Below are 19,731 nucleotides of genomic sequence, written 5' to 3'. Positions count from 1 at the left end.
TCGTTCGTAACATCGTTTTCGCTTCTTTATTTGACATTTTTTATTGTTGGGGAGAGAAAGCTGCGTCGGTCGGTTTTCTCATCGTTACAGCTACAACATTTCAACGAAATATTAATCGAGCGAGTGACTAGGTGACGGGGGGAACCCCCTCCCCCGTCCTGATACTTCCTATCATTTATAAAAAGACGGAGAAACAGAAACGGCTTGCTATACACTGTACAATCGGATTTGCGGTGTTGAGTATATCCGCGACGACTGCTTCGTGACACGCGAACCATTGATCTTCCCTCCCTCCCTCCCTCTCTCTACACGAAGCAATTGAACCATACAATTAGTAATGTAAACAAGAGAGTATGATTCTACACAGAAATTTGATCGCTAAGTGTAAAGCGCACCAGAGACCGTTAATGCGTTTTTAATACATTATACGCAGGCATAGTGTGTTGCAACTAATCTCGTGCGAGCATCCTCTACGCGAAGGCACTCCTGAACTCGCATGCGAATGCGATAATAAAACGTATCTTATTTAAGTTTGAACTTCTTTTTTTTTACGTAATACAGTGTCGTCTCGTGACGGTATACTTCGTTTCAAATTGATATCATTGGCAATTGATAGCATCGGAATTTGAATCGAGTAAAAAATCGCGTTGTGTAACTTTTATTTCGGCTAAAATATACATCTCGATAAAAACTGATAAGCTCAATTATCCGCCAGCTTCGCACAAGTCCAATTTTATCATTTTTTTTCCTCAACGTTCGACAAATTGGTCATTGGATTGTCATAAAATTACTTACGTAATAATACATCGTGCGGAACAGGGTATTTTGTCGTATAAAAAATTGTAACATTTTTTTTGTTCTTTTTTTCCCCCGAATGTGGTATTTTAAGGGATTGAAATCGCGAGTCAATAAAACATCTCGTTAAATCCGTCGCAAGAAATATTGCCGGTTACGCCCTTAAGAAAAAAAGTAACTCTAAAAATCGACGGGTCACCCGTTAGCCTATTTACACTCTACAATACTATATCGAGGATTGTGATCCTCTGGATTTTCGGTCATTCGTGAAGGTCACTGCATAATTCGGAGTTCGCAACGGGATTCACACAGCGCAAAAATAAATACTGCGCCGATGCCAGGTGTATAGAAAGCAATAAAAATATTTAAAACAATCTATTAATGTAAAATAATGAAAAAAAACTCATACGAAACAAATGATTATTGTTACAGGCGAGAATAACCAATTGTTACTATGAAACTTGTATAAACAATTAATAAATTCTTTCACAAATTATTTTCCAATAATCCGACAAAATTTCTGGCAATATAAAGTGAAAATCATAATTTTTCTTACGCTTTTCTTTGGTAAAAACAAAAGTTTCGCGTGTTCAAAAATATGTCCTACATTTATAGTCTTCAACCAAATCCGCAGAACTTGTTCCAACCGAATGACCGAGTGTCATCTCCGTCGATTTCTTTAAACTAATTAATCACTGACGCGAGAAGCTCCTTTCATGGCGTCGCTACGCTGCTCAACCCTTTAACCGCGATCCATCAAGTACATTCGATGTGCTTGTAAACAAAATCACTTGATAGAATGAGCAATTCTCATTGTTTGCCAGTAAAAGATATAAAGCTTTACTTGAATAACTCTTAAAAAATATTTAAAAAATTTTATATTACAGCATTAAATATCATCATGCAATTAAATACGTAAATATGTCGAATGTACAAAATAACTGTGATAATTGTTCAATATCGCAAATAGCTCTCGAGATATTCTTAAGAATGCGATGACTGTCGAACGGTCGTAATACTTTATAATACTTTATTCGTTGAATAAACGCTTCGAAGAACAGTTAAAGGGTCAAACGCAGGCGCACAAACTGAAATATCACGTCAGCGTTACAATAAAGCGGACTCAATATGAGCCGCCGTAATAGTCCGATAACTTTAAATTGGCCTATCTTATTCTTTCGAGGCGCCGCATTCCGTTTTGACGGCGGGAGGACCCTACAGATTCTCAAATTCTAGAGTCCCTCCTATACAGACCCCTGAGGATTTTTAGGAACACCAAAGTCCATTCGTTGATTAAAACCGTACATCCCGCGGACCTTTGTCCAGAGAGATCGCTACATCATATTTACACACTGACGTCGGCGGCCTCGAAACCAATTACGGGAGCGAGATAGCGGGCGATCGACTACATTCGCATTAAGATGAACTCGGGAGTCAACTGCCCGAGAAGAAATTCGCGTATGCGTATAAAGCCAAAGTGGACCAAGTCTGTTCCGTCCGTTCGAGTTTCGGTTTAAATACGAAATTATATTCAAAGAGGACCTTAAATTATTACATTTGATCTACTTTAACCTCGAACGTACGCTCTATATGTATATAATACTTATAGCTGGACAAAGTACGGACTGTCGCCGATTCAGTTGCGCTGCCTCGCCAAAGAGCGCGAACACGGCGCACGATGACGCCGCAGCAGCTGCAAGTCTTCCCATTCGGTATACTCGACTAGTTTGCACTTTAGTAGGAAAAAAATGTGTGTATGCTGTTTTTCTCTCTCTCTTAATAAATAATAACTTAAAGTTTTACGGTCGAATTTCCCCTCGAGATCACGACTGCCGATTCCGTCGAGGCCGCAAATTCTCGGGATTTACCGAAAAGCAGGAGTCGGATTTTTGAGGAATCCCGAGGATCCGCCGAACGACCGTATGATCGCACGCCGCTCGCGTACCTTCCGTAAGTCCAGCCGACGCGCTAATACTAATTAAACTACTCGAAGTACGGCGATCTGTCGGCTATCAATATTAATTGCGCAAAAACATATACGCAGAAGCTACGAGGTAACTCGCTTTGTCGCACCCATGTATCGCGGTATTATTTCTTCGCGGTATCAGTCTCATGAGAAGGCGCTTGTGGAATAAAAGAAGGCACTTGATTGCATCCTCTTCAGGCACACTTTCTGATATGTCGACTATCGGCCGGATCTCTCGGTTCCCGTACCTGCGCCGTTCCTTCCCCGAACTTTCTTCCGTCTCTTCAGATTCCGGTCTCCTCGCATGCTTTCCAAAATCCTCTACTTTATGTCAGCTCCTTTTCCGTTCTTACCATTCGTCACACCAATTCGTCTTTCCCAATTCCCATTCACGTTTCCCCTCGATTTCTTGACTAGAGCCTCTTCTCGCTTTCACCGATACGCCTTGCAATTTTTATCGATCCTCTATCGATAGTTTTCTTTCGGGGCTTTCAGGCTGTCGGGATAGACCTTCTGGTCGTCAATAGACGTAGATAGTTTTCAGCTGATCCTTCAGCTCGGGGGGAATGGCACAGGTATCCGTCTCCGTTTTCCGCTTCACCAGCCGACGCCAGCGTCCACCGAGGTTCTTGCGGAAGCCCTTCGCGAACCCAGGCCGATCCGACGGCAGACCGTGTACAAGGGTATCCTGCGAATCAGAGAAATCTCATTTTACTCACGTCACTAATCCATACGCGTGGAAACGAACCGATTTACGTTACGTGGGATATACAAAAGTACGTATTATTCGTTCTACGAAAATAAACGTGATCAAGTAACGAACTGGAAAACGGGAAGGCGTTCCTCATCGAGAGCCGAAATATTCCAACTGTACTTTTTTCTTCACGCTTTAACAGTGAACGTATCGTTGAGAGATTCCGTTCGAGTGCGAAGTTGAGAGAATGCGACTTCGTCTTTTGAAACGCGATTTGCCGAGTGGTTCTTTCTCTCCCGAGTGAACACCAAGTAACAGTCCCATAACGTTAAAACCAACGGCACACGATACTATTTTCCTATTTCTACTGGATTCCTTGCGAGAGAGCCAATCAGGATTTAGTAACTATAAATTTCTGAACCACAGCAAACGGTTTGCCGTCGCACCTAATACAATAGGCACAGTAGCAAAATATGTAGCTATCACAACTGAATATTAGCTCTATTTTACAACTGAAGTTCATTTGCCACATGCGGTCTTTAGCTACGGCAACTTCTTTCCGTGTGGTATCGTGTGCCGTTGACTTAACATTATAATTTCTCACGCGACAATACAACTATTGGGGGAAAGTTCTCTATTATGAGATAGGATTCTAATACGAAACAGCAGGTTTTCAACGTCCAAATTCAATCACAAATCTTTCTCGCGACGATTACACGATCCAACAATCAATTTTCCACTAAACAGACCTCACTCCTCACGGGCAATAAATTCACGATGGAACCAACAGATGATGCCTACTATAATTTAACCGAAACCCCCGCTATCTCATATTAGGAGCCTATCGCATAATAGGAGACTTTCCTCTACGTGCAACGTGTGTTATACATTTATCGTCGAGCAGAAAATTATAACATTGATGTTATGCAACTACTTGGCGTTCACTGGGTCGCGATTCAAATATCTGGTGGCTTTAGAGAAACATTTTATCTCGTCACATTGTAAGAGCTCGTCACGGATTCGCATTGTTGGCTAGAGAACCGCGGCGACTCCGACGTTCTGCCAATCTCGCAGACGGAGGAACGGTATTTCGTGAACGGCTCGACAGCTGCACCCTATTCGGGGGCCCGGCTGGTAAGCGACGGTAGGTAGACGCCCACCGGCCACGCTAAATTTAGCGCCAGGCCGGAGAAGCATCGAGAGCTGCACCCATTTCGCCGGTGTATTTATACGTACGTGCCGCGGCTTTATTATATCTCGCGTGGTAATTTTATCGCTAAACTACGGCCGTAAAGTTAATCGATCGGGTGCCGTCGGCATAGCAAAAAGCTCGGATCCGCCGCTGCAAAATTTATTCAACAGTCAAACGCGAACGTAACGACGTCGGGGCGATTTTCAATTTCGCGCACACTCGGCGTCGCGCCAACGACGAATAGAAACGTGCCTTTTAGCTCGGCGGCGATTCCGGTGGAAATTGCAGAAAAGCCGCGCGATCGGCTCGAATCAAATGTCAAATATAATCGGCGTAAAGTTATTAAAGGCGACGAGGCTATTTCAAGCGATCTATATTAAGCCGCCCTTTCAATTCCCCCTTTCTAAATAAAGAAAGTAATTTTCTTAATTGTCAACCGCGCGAGCCACCCCCTCGCAGGATCGATCAATTACGCCGCGACCTAATTGCGAGGGCAAATTTGTTAATAACAAAAAAAAACTTCCAACGTGACTTTTTTTTTTACATAAAGCACTCTTGTTATAATTACATCGTAGAGTTAAAGGAATTATATTTAAAAAAAAACACGTTCCATTCGCCGCGATCGAATTCGCTTCCCCGCGTTAGGTTAGGACGGTAAAAGGCGCATCGCAGCTGCAGCCAATCAGCGATCGCCGTTCGAACGGCGGGAATAATCGATCGTTCGCGTGGTAGCGTGAAACCGCGATGGCCGCGGGTCACTGTCCCGAGACTATCGATTGACGAACGGGCTTCTTATTTTATCCCCGAGCGCCGCGGCGAGTGTATCGGAGAAGACGGAAGTCGAGTGGTCTGCAAGCTTCGTCGATTCTTCCTATCAGCGAAACGTTTTCCGATCGGACTCGCGGAAACGGAATTTGAAATTTTACCGCCGCTCTAACGCAGCAAGGCTCTTTGAGATAAAATAACTGCGTGGTTTTAGAGAAGGTGAACGTCGAGATTCGCGTTTGTTCTGCGCTACGACAGTAAAGTCCCGAAACATCTTATCTTTAATTTCACAAGTTGACGGTCTACCGAGGGGTGAACCCGAGGGGAAAACCGCTGAGGGCATTGTGGTGTACAGATTTGCGGCATTACTAGGATTTTTTTGGGGGGCATTAGGCCTTGCTGGGACATTATAAAGATAAAATAAGATAATAAGATAAAGTAATGCCCACTGGGCATTAGTGGGCATTGGTGTAGAAGATTTTGGTCAGCGGTTTCCCCCTCGGGTAAATCGCAGAGGGCATTGTGGTGTACAGATTTGCGGCATTACTGGGCATTGCCAGGCACTTTGTGGGTATTAGTTTGGGCACTAGGCCTTGCTGGGGCATTACAAGGATAGCGAAAGATAAAACAAGAGAATAAGATAAAGTAATGCCTACCGGGCATTGGTGTAAATGATTTTGGTCAGCGGTTTACTCTTGGACTTTGTTTAAATTGAAATCGTTATTGAATCTTTAATACAGCGAGAACTGAAGTCGGGTTGTAAGTGAAGTTAGCGCGTCGTCAACGAGGAAGAAAGAGGGAAGGTTGGGGCTCGTCATCGTCCTTGTCGTGGGAAAATCACCCCTGCGGAATAGCGGCCGCTTTCTACGCCCGCGGATCTTTTTTCGGGTGTCACCGGTCGATATGCCGCGCTAGTCGAGTCGTTGGACCGCGCAGCAGGGGCAAACCAGTAAAATCTAGTAATACTGGCTCCACCGGTTAGTCGGTTAGCCGTTGCGACGGTTAGATCGACCGATAGATCGCAGGGAGCGATTAGGAGCGAAGTTCGTGCCATTGATTGGAGCAGATCGTGGCTTCGTCGGGCAAGGTGACTCGAAAAAAAAGCATCTCAAGGAATTCTCTCCCGCATTACTGTCGTCGCGGACCGAGAGACGTACGCGAGGAGAATTTTCTCTGCAAGTTTACCCTGAAAATCGTGGGACGACGTGGCATTTGTGAGTTTTTTAATATAAATTTTACTAGGAAAATGTGTGCTAAAATGTAAAATAACGATTACACGATTTTCAGGTGAATTTGTGGGGAAAACCTTCTCTCGGACAATCTTGTAAAACATTCTGTAACTGCTTCTGCATCTCCCACATTCGCGTACGATTCTGCATTAAGCCCGTATCGGACTGCGGGTTGCGATTGGGATTGGATTGATATTTGACCAATCACAGTAAAGCCCGTATCAGACTACGGATTGGGATTGAGATTAGATTGAAATTTGACCAATCAGAGTAAAAGTTACTAAACTTAAGATTAGTAAACTTTACTGTGATTGGTTAAATTTCAATCTAATCCCAATCTCAATCCGTAGTCTGATACGGGCTTAAAGCTTACTCTGATCTCAGGTTTAGTAACTTTCACTCCCATTGGTCAAATTTCAATCTAATCTCAATCTCAATCCGTAGTCCGACACGGGCGTTAGTAGTGTCTTGAAGATTGAGACCGATTTTGCTACCGTTGGAAGCGAACAAATAGGGATTATTTTTACGTGCCTACTTTGCATTATAATTTTATATAATAGAGAAAGGTCCTCTATTGATAGGATATGAGACAGTAGTAGTTTTCAACGTCCAAATTCAATCGCAAATCTTCTTTCGCACACGATTACACGATCCAACAATCCATTTTCCATTGAACAGATTTCACTCCAAGGGCAATAAATTCGTGGCGGAACCAACAGATGATGCCTGTTGATTTAGCAGAAACTCCGCTATACCATATTAGGTGCCTATCTCCTAATAGGGAACTTTCCTCCATATAATTCGAGAGATTTGACATGGGTTAAGAATCTATAAACGTGTCTGAGCAGAAAGACTGTCTTGTGCTCCTATGACACAAGACAGTTATTATGCGTTACTTTAAGGCGAGGATTTAAAACGTAAAACCTTGTTTTCAGAGTCAAGACAGCCGTTCTGCTCAGGCCCTAAGGAACTATGAGAGCTAAGACATAACGAACTTGGAATTTCTACGTGTACGATTAACGCTTGAAAGAGACTGGCGCTCTCGGTCATTCCGTTGCCTCCGATGAAACGTGCATAAAAATAATTTGGCTTGCAACTCGATCAAAGAATACGGGCGATTCCGAACGTAACATAAAAGCAGATACTCGAATCTCTAGGGCGGAAGGTCGATTAAAACAATTTAAATGCTTCGCCACCGCAGCACAATGGGACATGTCCAACGTTCTTTGCTCCTTCCCCAAAGTACAGAAAAAGGCCGATAGACGGAAGAAACGTGTCAGGACGCACGCTGAAATCGGTCCAGTCCGATACACAAACGCACCCCATCCTCCTCGAGACCCCGTTTCTTCCGTCTGCCGGCGAGAGGAATCGCGGGTTCTCCGGTGCCGGGCGGAGGCAGGAGTTGAGAACCGCCCGAGAGCGCCAGTATAAAATACAAAACGTACAAGGTGTGTGCACCAACCTGATCGTTGTACAACGCGTACTGCGCCGGCGGCATGTGGGGGGGCGGGTACGGGGGCGGGAATTGCCACGCGAACGGATCGACCGGATTGGCGGACGGCGTCACCGTCGTCGCGGCGAATACGTGCTCGTCGCAGACGCTGTTGCCGAGGTCGGTCGACACGGTGGTCGTGGACATCTGCGTGCAGCAGCCGTCCGGATGCGCGGCCACGATCGGCGCCCCGATCGTCGCGAGCGACGTCGCCGTCTGCACCACCGTCGCCTCGGGGTGCACCGCGCCCGCGCTCGAGTGATGGTCCTCGCGCTTCCGCAGCTTGCTGCGGACAAGGCGAATCGCGATCATGGTCCCGTTGCTCCCGACCATCTTCCTGCACTTTCGGTACAGCCTCGCGAGCTTGCCCGTCTTCGCGACTGCCGCGTGCCCGGAACCCGGAAGCTCGTTGGCAGCGGTGCCCTTTGAGCTCGCCAGGGTACACGAGTTGCCGAGGCTCGGAGGGTCGAAAGGTCTCGACGTGCCTCCCGTAAAGGGGGAGATCTCGCGCCCGCGGGCTCCGCGATCTACGTGTCCCCGGGGACTCCGCGAGGTCCAGGTCTTCTCGTGAGGGAGGATAGCAAAACGGAGAAGGAAACGAGCGAGCGCTCTCGGATTCCCCGAGACTTGGTTATTCCGAGAGCTCCGAGTTATTACGCAAGTCGACACGGTTCCGTGGAGTGCGGCGACGTACGTTCCATTCGAATTGTCAAGGATTACCGACTTATCGAGAGACCCCGACGTTCCGGATTTCCCTCCAACGACTCGGGGAATTCTCAAGTATGAGGAAAGAAATTAAACGTGGGTGCTCTTCTCTCTCTCACTCCGCGTCTCTTTCTCTCTCACGCTTTGACGTTACGCGGCGCGGTCGTCGAATCAGCTGTCTTCCTCGACGTCGAAAACCGATTTCTCTGTCTCTCTCTCTCTCTCTCTTTCTCTCTATTTTTCTCCGTGTCTCTCCTGCCGATCCTCAGTCTCTCTTCAACGCGATTGTTAGCCGACCGAAATCGGAGTTTAGGAACACTTGGCGGTACTTTTGCGTTCACGTGTTTTCCCGCGAGGATTTGTGCAGACCTTTGCCTCAAAGTCTCTCTCTCTCTCTCTTTTTTACTCCTCGCTGTTAGAGTTTAAGGAGCACGTCAGCTCCTTCTTTCCAGGTTACTCTCCGTCTCGGTCGCACGCACAGTTTCCTACTTCCGCCTCGCTCTGTCAAACGGCTACCTCACGCACTCGCAACGCTCTCTTTGTCGACCTTCCGTCTCACTCGCGGCTAGGATGTCACCGTTTACACTTGCGCGATACTCGCACTGACTAGCATCGTGAATCCTTGGCACTCGGTGTCATTCGGAAGGACCTCTTTTTATCTCTCTCTCTCTCTCTCTCTCTCCTATCGCGCGCGCACGTGGATGGACGCGAGGGAACAACGCGCGGCGGCGGCGTCGTCTTTCTCTCTCTCTCACCGCCGGAAAGGGCCGCAGCCACGACGTCAACCAGCCACGACCTACCTCCGTCCGCTCATCGCTCGCAGACTAGCGCGCATCTGAACCGGGGAGCGACGCGCGACCGACTCTTATACGCGCGCCCGTGACGTCACGGGCGAGCGCCGCGGCGATTGGGGCGCGCCGCGCGCGCCGGCCAATCGCCGCCGCGGCGAGAAATTCAAACGGTACACGGCGCCTGCCCGCCCGCCCGCCGCGCCGCCGCGGTACGCCGTCGCGGGTGTCGCGCGCCGGAAGGCCGGGGCGGACTTGCGTCCTTACGTCGCGTAATCGCGACGTGTAACCGACGGCGACGCGACACGACGCGACGCGACGCGACGCGGCGGCGGTAGCGGCCGTGGCCTCTCGTTTCTCGTCGTCGTAACACGCTGCTTTTTTCCACTCCTTCGCTCGGCGTTTCTCTTTGCACGGTGCATTGTGCACCGCGATGTATCGCGACGATTTTAACGAAACGTAAGTATTCAGCGTATAATCGTTCGGGGTATTCTGTGGGGAATCCTCGCGTTTGGCGCCGAAGGCCGTTTTTCCTTCCGTTTTCGCGGCGATTCTATTTTCGCGACGCAGGTACGCGACTCGGTGTTTGCGCGACACGTTCGGTTTGCGCTAAAAAAAAATTCGACGTTATTTTTAACGCGCAGTCAACGATTCGTGCATTTCGTCGGTAGAATTTTATTTCTCAGGCATTTCCACGGCGTAACTTAACGCTTCACTCTCGAGTAGAATGACATAAGAGTGTAAATTAAAGCCAACGGTACACGTACTATTTTTCCTACTGGATTGGTTACGAGAACCAATCGGGATTCAGCTTTAAGTCATCTGATCTAAAACTCTGCATCCTCATTGGTTCTCGTAAGCAATCCAATAGGAAAAAGTAGTGTCGTGTGCCGTTGGCTTAAATTAACCTTTTAATACCGCTTTTAGCGAAATGAAAACGTATTATTTTACGCGTTTAATAAGACGAGAGGAAAGTATCGGAGTCATCAACTCGTGCGAACGGGACGTAATTAAATTCAACTCGATCAAAATATACAATCCGCTGTCGAGCTTCATCGCGATATCGCAAAACAAAACAAAAATAAGAGACTTCTCAACCGGAGACAATTTGTAATCAGTCACGTCGAAAGATATTGATTGAAATTATGGCTCGGATAAGATGGCATCGCGCTGCGCCAAGTTTAGATCGAGTTCAATTCGCGGAAGTCCAGCGGACAAACGACGGAGGCGGTCGCGCAAGGGCCGAGGGTGCGGAGGGGCATCGTCCTAAAGCGCGCGGAGACCGGCGCTTATCAAGCCGCGATAGGAAACAATAATTCAAAGAGCGCCGCGCGCGTCCCCCCGCGCGGCGATTACGCAACGGCGGCTGTGCGGTGAGGACGCCTTTATTGCTTCGCACAATACGCGCGCGGAGCTCGGTCCGCGTTACACGCGCGACGTTTACGTTGACCTAACAATAACGGCAAGGTCCTCATCTTTGAATCGCGCGCGTTTCTATACGGCTATATGCCCACGGTGTAAAGATACAAGGTGAAACGTTGCGCATGTAGCCAATTTTGGGGGCAAATTGCTCATTGGTTCTTCCTGCATTCAAACGCAATGATTTGCAGTATGAAGGTTGGGGCAAATTTCTGATTGGTCAATTCGGTAGTTTGGGCTACTTCTGATTGGTTGACACTGCGCATCCACCAGATTGCTTCACCTTGTATCTTTACACCGTGGCTATGCCTCTGCAATAGTATAACCATAGTATAACTAGTATATCCACTCTCTGTCGGCCCTTGGATCTTTTCGGTTTCGATTACGTGGCGTTCCGCCATGTTTTTGGTATAAAATCCTGTCACACTGATTTCGCACTACCACATATCCCATACAGCACAGAAAGTTAAAATAATGTTGCTGAAACGTTGCAATGCTGAATGTTGAAGTATAAATATCTTTTCTACGTTGAATTTAGGTTAATGTTTGTACATTTATTCTTTATATTGCTGCAACGTTAAAACAATCTTGAACAAATTATTATGTTTTGATAATCAAATAGGTACTTAAAAATGTATCGTGGTATTCCGCCATACACCCGGGCAGGATTCAGTGACGTGTGTGTGTGTGTGTGTGTGTGTATATATACGTACTCATCCAAGCGATCCAAGCCACACTACCGCACATACAACTTTTCTCTCATTGGCTTGACCCAAATAATGGTGGATGCGCAGAAGGGATCGACGCAAAACAAATGATGGAGCAGGCATACTAGTTAGTTATACTATGGTATATTTATTTAGTTTTGCGTCGATCTCTTCTGCGCATCTACTGTTATTTTGGTCAAACCAATGAGAGAAAAGTTGTATGTGCGGTAGTGTGGCTTAGATCGCTTGGATTAGTACGTGATCGGGACCGCAGAGATCAAAGGAGCCGGCAGAGAGTGGACCTAATAGTTATATTATGCTATGCCTCTACTATCGGGATTCCTCGGATAAAGTCACGTCGGGACGCCGCGAGGCGAGAGAAAAAGAGCGGCGTGCGACACGTTAAATCTCGGGCGCGAAAATTTGATTCAATTGAATCGAACGGAATAAGATAAAGCGGAGATAAGGCATTCAGTCCACTTTACACGATCTGTCATGTCAGAAGTCGAGATAGCGTTTCTATTTATAATTTTACTGCGAAATGCACGCAGAACAATTGCGAAAAATCGGGATATACGCAGGTGTATAAGATATAAGTATATATTTAAAGACGCACGTATATAATTAATAATATACGCGGCGGGTAAAATTATAAATAGAATTCTGTTCTGAGGCGCGACGCGAATTATGGGTCGTCTCTAGCGAGCTTGAGAGAATGCAAGGCGGCAGGCTGTCGATTCTCAACCTTTGAAGATGTTCTAACCGGGTTAAATAAGACAGGATGAAAAAAGAGAACCGAGGAGGTAAGACAAGAAGACCTATCGCGCATAAATATAATCTCGGCGGTCTTCTCCACTTATTTTGAAATCTATTCTCGTGCGTGACAGCACAGATAGGAGATTCCTAGAGCGGGTCACTCAAGACGGTTTTTCACCGACTATCGTATCTGCACCGAGATGCAGATACGAAAATCTATTATTAATTGATTATCTACCGCAGACGCGATAACGCGAATGAGTCGCGCGATTCATTTAGCGCGAAACAATCAACGGCGGGAGGAGGGAAGGTTGAATCTCGTCGTGAAGGAAATTACAAAAGCTAGACTTCTCTTGGAAGAATTATGCCTCGCGCTGCCTCTGCCTCGCAGAAATCGCGTTTACAAGTACAGCAGATCTCGGTTCCCTCGTTAATCAAATTGGCGAACAAGACCAAACCGGCGACATCGTGGAAATTGACGACAGATTTGATTTGATGATAAAGTTACATCAGAACCTATCAAAATTGTGACAAGAGACTGCGAAATTCAGATATTGTTCAATATCTGACAATACCATTCAATATTATTATTTGTCGAAATAAAACGAATGTAATAAAGCTATTTCAATTTTTTTTACTTTCGTGCTATTTGCTGCCCGTCTTGTTTTTGCCGATGATAAATGTAACTCTCATGTCAATCTTTATTTTAAAACAAGAGACGAGCGGTTCTTTATATGAAAATTCTCGTTTAAAAGACGCGCTCGCTTTTAGCGTCGGCGAGAATAGAATTGCGTCTCGAGTTTCAGGCAATTGTCCAAGACATTGCGATTAAGTGTAAAAAGCGATAAAATAAAAAAAACAAACTTGTTCGTGACTATTCGTTAAATTTAATTTATCTTATGCACAATTTCAGTCTGATCGAGAAGAGCTGAATGTATGTGTATATAAAACAATTCATACAGCACGCATGTCTAAAAGACATCTTTAAGACATCTTTAAGTCGTCTTTTAGACATACACATCTAAAAGACGACTTAAAGACGTCTTAAAGATGTCTTTTAGACATGCGTGCTGTATGGGAAGGTACCTTGTAACTGAAAACTTTTTTAAACAAAAGTTTAGACAGGACTCGTCTTGTTTTCGCAATCCCTTTCACCATTCTACATGCGAAAATTCTATCATACCCTTATAGAAATGTGCGAAATAATTACTCGAAAATTACTGTGCATCAATACTTTTTAATAATTCAATTACTATACTGAACTCTAGTTATTGTTCAGTGCTTTTTTCGTTCTCAGTTGTTACATTTCTGTAAGGGTAGTCTCTTTGAAATCGCTATTTGCGTTCGGACGACTCTGTGCGATTTAGCTGCAGACAGGGTTGGGAAGTAACTCGTTACTCATAAGTCTTGTAACGAAGTTACAGTTACAGTTACTTTTTTTGGTAACTCTAACTTAACTTCGGTGCTTTCTCTCCATCTATAACTGTAACTTAACTCAGTTACATTGTTTCGATAACTAGTAACTACTTTAATAGTTACATTAATAGTTACTTTATATATTTTATAAATCTCCACAGATCGTATCAGGTCTTAGCATTTGCACATAAACGCCTTTATCGACATCTAATAATTCAAACGCAGATTTGATATTTTTATTTTTATCGCAAGAGAGTAACTGCAAAGTAACGATTCGTTACTTTTTGAGTAACTGTAACTGTAACGCGTTACTTATCAGAATTGGTAACTTGTAACTGTAACTAGATACTTTTATAAAGTTACTTTCCCCAACCCTGGCTGTAGACAATAAAATTCTTTTCCGAAGGAAAGACCCGCCCCGCGGGAGAGGCCGACGACGTTGTTCCGATACAGCATCCGCTGCGAACGAGAGACAGCGTCTCGACGGTGTCTCGTGATGACGACGACGTTCCGGGAAAGAACATCCGAAAGGGAAACGCGAGAGCACCTCGCGCGAGCGTTGGCTTTATCTCTATTTCCGTTCGGCGCACGCCAGACGTATGCGTGCCGTTTTCAGCCACGCGCGTCCCCCGATGCCACGCGACACTCGCAGACGGACGGATAAACGAAACGCTCTCGGGTTTCGAGCTCTTGTTTTTTTTTCCTCTCATTTCGCTCGTCTGCGTTTCCTTCCCTCTTAATATATTTGCCTCTGTACGCGCACCCCTCTGGACGGGAAAATATATCTATCCATTGTTTTAAGAGCCGCACAAAGACGAGCGACAGCCCGAGATGCGCGCAAACGAATCTGCAGCCGGGTGCGTTTTCGGGAATAGTGAATCAAATTATGGAGACCGTTAAATGCGCCGAGTGAAAAAATGTTCGCGAGTCTGAAAATTTTCTTCGTTAATCGCGCGAACGGTTTCAATGTGTTAGTGTATAATTAGATTGGTCACGGGCAAGTTAATAATACACCTTCGATAAATTCAATAATACTTATTTGTTACACTTTATATTACGTAACGGCCACGTGATTGGTTCAGTCGCTCATTGGTTATTTGTTGCTCATTTATCTTTATAAGTTACGTCGAGTTTATTGAAAAAAAGTTTAATTCTTATCCGTAAAATTCTTATAAGGAGGTTCCTTGAGAAATCCAATTTCCGGTTTTTCTCCCAATAAATTCTTTTGCCGAAGAGGCTCATTAGCATCATTGTTATTGAATGGAGTTTGCGATTGTGCCAAGTTTAGTTCCAGACCGCGTTGCAAAACTGACAAATAATGGTCTGCCGAACGAAAGATGCGCATAATTTGCGCGAAATTATTATTAGACCGTATATTGGCATTTTTCTGTTCGACAATTTCCGTTGTTAGATTCGCTTCTTGCAATTTTCTAATATAAGATGCACCGCAGCTTACAAACGCTGCGCCTAATCGACATTGCTATTAGGCGGAGAGAAGAGACAGAGCGAGAGAGAGAGAGAGAGAGAGAGAAAGAGCCTGAGAGGGAGAGAGACTCAAGAGACTTGGTTGGCCTTAATTGGCAATTTTCAGCGCGCAATTCGTCGATGCGAGATCTAGTTAGCGGCCGCAATTATCGTGCGTTCGTCACGCGAAATTATTCCATTCATCGCTTCCATTTTTCCTCCGCGTGTATTTTTCCGCGTGCGTTTTAGCACTTGCATTTAACGTCACTCGCGAGGCTGTACCATCACACTTGCGCTAATGTGAATTACTTAATTAACATCATTAATAGTCTAACCCGTAATACTAAACTGAAAGAAAAAAAATAACGAGCTGATAAGGCGCGAAATGCACGGTTGTTGATAAGGTCGTGAAATATGTATTTTACAGAAAAATGGATAATAACTACATTTAGCGGCAATATTCTGTATTAATATATAATTGCGTACGTCACAGAATAAATTGATATAATCACTGGCAATGAAAAGACTCTTAATATTGAATTAGTATAATGTTGCAAAAATAGATCTTGAATCAATGTGTAACAATTAACATAACATTAATAAATGTGGAGAACTTCAACATATTCTATTTGCAACATGAAAATAGATATTTTTATGTCAGAAGTGATGTCTTCATATCGATCGCCATTTTAATGCACAACAAGGCATTTTTTTGGGGTCAGTCTTTCTCATCAAAATATGATAAAGTAGGATCAAGAAAGGATATCAATAACCGTGCATTTTGCGGAGAATCCACGTCAGGATGGCCTAAAGATTTTAATGGCCATTAGTAGATGGATGAGGCTTATTATGAGATTGTCGATAACGACATCAACGATGGGAGATAATAAGTGATAAAGTGGCACTTACCTGATCGTTACGGCGAGCAGGACGATCAAGACGCCCACCAGAACCATAGCGATCAGCACCCCGCCTATCATGTAGACGCTACCGGTGGGTGGATCTGCAACAAAGAGATATCGTCTTGTCAGTATGATCTCGCTCGGGACCAAAATCCCCCCATTAAACCATTCAAATTCGAAGCGTTCGAGAGTTCGGCATCTGTGGCATGCCCGGCGTTCAGTGTCGCTGCATTAAAACGTCGAAAATCTCAAGGAGAGCCGAGCGTACCACGTACGAATGCAAACTAGCCAAGAGTTATCGAAATGTCCGCGGCAGTTGACGCGTACCAAGAGCCAAGACTCGGAAAACTCGACGTCCATTTAAGAATCGAGAGAGTTCAATGAACAAGCTAGCGTTAATTAAGTAGAGGGAGGAACGCAAGTCGCCCGTGAACCATTGGAATGATTTCACGGGATCTGGGAAAGATCGAGAGAGTTGGCGAGGACGGGAGTTGGCGAACCGATTCGAAGCGAACTCGTTCGATCGAGGAGGACGGTCTCCCGACGAAGGCCGAGCCACATTTTTCCCCGGCTTCTCTCGCAGCCGCGGTAGAAGAAGAAGAACCCGTCGTCCTTTCAAGTTCAACGCCACCTTCGAGTTCGACTCGGGGCAAAAGGGATCGCGTGAAAGAGGGAGTCGCTGCGGCGTGGCGCGAGGCTTCGTGAAACCCGCTGAATGGTTTCTCAAGCTTCCATCAAGCGAATCTTACGCGATTATTCTTCCGTTCTCTCGCGCTGGACCACTTCGAGACAAGGGAATTAGTCACGCGTGCATAGCTCCTCGCGTGACTAATTCGTAGAAGCGACGCGCGCAAACGCGACACGCGATTTTGATTAAAACAAAAACATTCCTTGGAAAACGAAGAGGCTATTCCGATAGAGAGAGAAAGAGAGAGAGAGAGAAAAAATACTTGGGACGCGGTGAAAGAAAACAAGGATTTTCGGGGCGAGTAAAAGCATCCTTTGCTCCTTTCGAGAGAGACAAATGTCGTTTTTCTTGCCCCGCGGAGTGTCCCGTATCTATTTTCCCTTGGAATAAAGCAAGATTGTAGAGACTAAATCAGGATGTCCGATGAATTGTGTGCTGCGCAGGGTGATTTCGCGGATACCTTATGTACGTGACGGTAGCACACGTGTTCGGTGAATCAGCGTAATATTCTGATCGTCACGGCGGGACGCTCTGCGTCTCGTCTGCGAAGAGTTTGGAACCTGTCCAGTTTGTCGCAAACAGCCCACAGGTTGCCGTCAGCTGACGCCGTTGGCAGATTCTAAGTTTCGCTTTTTTGACCTCGTCGGATATAATCGTCACAACATTTCAGGAAATTCAAACAGCTTCTCCTCCCCTCTCTCTCTCTCTCTCTCTCTCTCTTTCGTTGTGGAGAGTCGAAACGTTGAGGACGTCTCATCAATTTTAACTAGATAAGATCGTCACAACACGTCATTACATTTGATCGATCTTGGCGGTTAACGTCGTTGGAACGTTTCAGCGAAGCCACGCGACGTTCTCACAAAGAGACGATCTTGAGGACACGACTGGATTAATCTTACCGGGCAAAACTGGTTCATATGTTGAAAGAGGCCTAAACGAATGTGTCGCATTGAGAGTCGATCTTGGGGACATTTGAACGACATCAAAAATAGAGGAATAAAGTGTTGTCTTAAAATTTTAGTTAAACAGAAAAGAGATTAAGTTTGTATTATATATTCTCCCATGTGCCCGTGTCTATGTATTATTATAATATGTTAAATATATATATATATTATTATTGTACAATTGTATATACATTTTTATATGTTACGTAATTAGATCAGTGTTTTCTTTTTCATATCAATTACAACTTGCAAGTTGAAAATTGTAGGGAACTATAATACTCAGCTCACGATAAATAGTGAAGATATGTAAAAATCGTGCGTTACATAAGGATTCGTATTATCGGCAATACGTAATGACACATGCTGCACTGGTTAATAATGCAAAAGCCTTCCTGCGACGCGCAAGGACAACGCATTAAATGTTTTAATAACTAAAGCGCACGACACTAATACAACCGATTGTCCTTGGTTAGAGTTGTGTGCCTTTTATCTTAAAATTATTCGAGTTTTCAAGAGATAGTTTGAAATTCTTAGCTATTGGAATTGTAATATGCATCATGCGATTTTGTGTACGTGTATAAATGCATATGTATGTTTACTGTAATATATATGTAATATTCTATATATTATATATTTTGTATATAAAAATTATGCTATATATGTATCTATTTATAATTATATGTGCGTGCTTTTGCAGACGCTGATAGGCGGTTAGTTTTTTCTAATATTGTTAAGAGGCAAAGAAAAAACAAACAAATGGCGAATAAATATGTAATAAATAAAAGAAACTGTTGTTATACTTTAATGAAATCCCGTCCGCAATTCTTCAATCCTAATTTCAGTAGACGAATTCGAGATTTGGACAATCTGCTAAATTTTTCTCCTACGATTAGAGAAAGTGCCAATAGTAGGAAACCGAGAAGGGAGAGGGAAAGGAAAAAAAGAATGCTTTGTAGGATTCGCGGCGGTTTCGCGATTGGCCGCTCACTTTGCCATTTCTCGATGTAGGACACGGTCGTCTGAACCACGTCATGATATTAAAGACGAGGAGACTTAGCCGCGCGTCGATGTGTCAGTTCCGTTGTGTGCTAGTGTCGTCAACGTTTCAGATAGGTAGTCGTCAACGAATAAACAGACGTACGAATTTTATAGTACAGTTAAACACGGTAATTTATAAACCTTGTATCTACAAAGTTTCTCTGTAGTCCAAGACACTGTTTGCGGAGGTCTTAAAGGAGCTTAAGGCATCGTAAAATATTTGCAGACTCCCCCTGTCAATCGATCAAACATTCCCATGTTCCCTTTGCAATTTCTTTTAGATATGTTTACTCAAGCTCGGCCTACCTTTATCGATTTCATACATTTCTAAACGTTACACATACGTAAAAAAACAAAATTCTCGGGCATCCTTTACAAAATGTATCATCCTGATCCTTAATGCACGGGCGTCCTCAGCGATCATCATATTTATCGATTCCTGTCAATCGCTTTTCGTTGAAGAATTAAATACACGTACACGTGACGAAGTTGTCGATTGATTTTATGTCGTAATAATTTAGGATTTATATCCACACTGAGAAAATTTTTCATCGGATAAACCAATTAAACAGCGTTTCCGATATGGTTAATTTTTCCGATTGCGTTTTCCGACTAAATTATGAATACATCCAATGAAATTTATCCGATGAAATGCAGTTACCGATGAAACTTGATTGAAAAACCGACCACATTTTTCATCGGATATACAATTTAATCGGATATATCCGTTTGCTATTATATAATTGGATTATCCGATTATATTTAATCGGA

The 19,731-nt window shown here is 44.4% G+C and overlaps 1 protein-coding gene across 5 annotated transcripts in view; it reads right to left on the bottom strand.

The window, feature by feature from the left end:
• Nucleotides 1–293: 293 nt before the first annotated feature.
• The window catches only part of LOC105566035, an 89,175-nt gene continuing 69,737 nt past the window's right edge, over nt 294–19,731 (bottom strand). For all 5 annotated transcript variants that reach the window (XM_012019726.1, XM_012019729.1, XM_012019727.1 and 2 more), the window contains 3 exons: nt 16,298–16,391; nt 8,104–8,419; nt 294–3,449 (listed from right to left, as the gene is read on the bottom strand). In XM_012019726.1, the coding sequence (XP_011875116.1) occupies nt 3,282–3,449; nt 8,104–8,419; nt 16,298–16,391 (578 nt within the window). In that variant the 3' untranslated portion in view covers nt 294–3,281. The remainder of the gene's footprint in view (nt 3,450–8,103; nt 8,420–16,297; nt 16,392–19,731) is intronic.

Source organism: Vollenhovia emeryi, unplaced genomic scaffold (genome assembly GCF_000949405.1).
Source record: "Vollenhovia emeryi isolate VEMERY1.0 unplaced genomic scaffold, V.emery_V1.0 DF939147.1, whole genome shotgun sequence".
NCBI classification, from domain to species: domain Eukaryota; kingdom Metazoa; phylum Arthropoda; class Insecta; order Hymenoptera; family Formicidae; genus Vollenhovia; species Vollenhovia emeryi.
The sequence above is the reverse complement of the archived record's forward strand: the minus strand, read 5'-3'. Positions and strand labels throughout refer to the sequence as shown.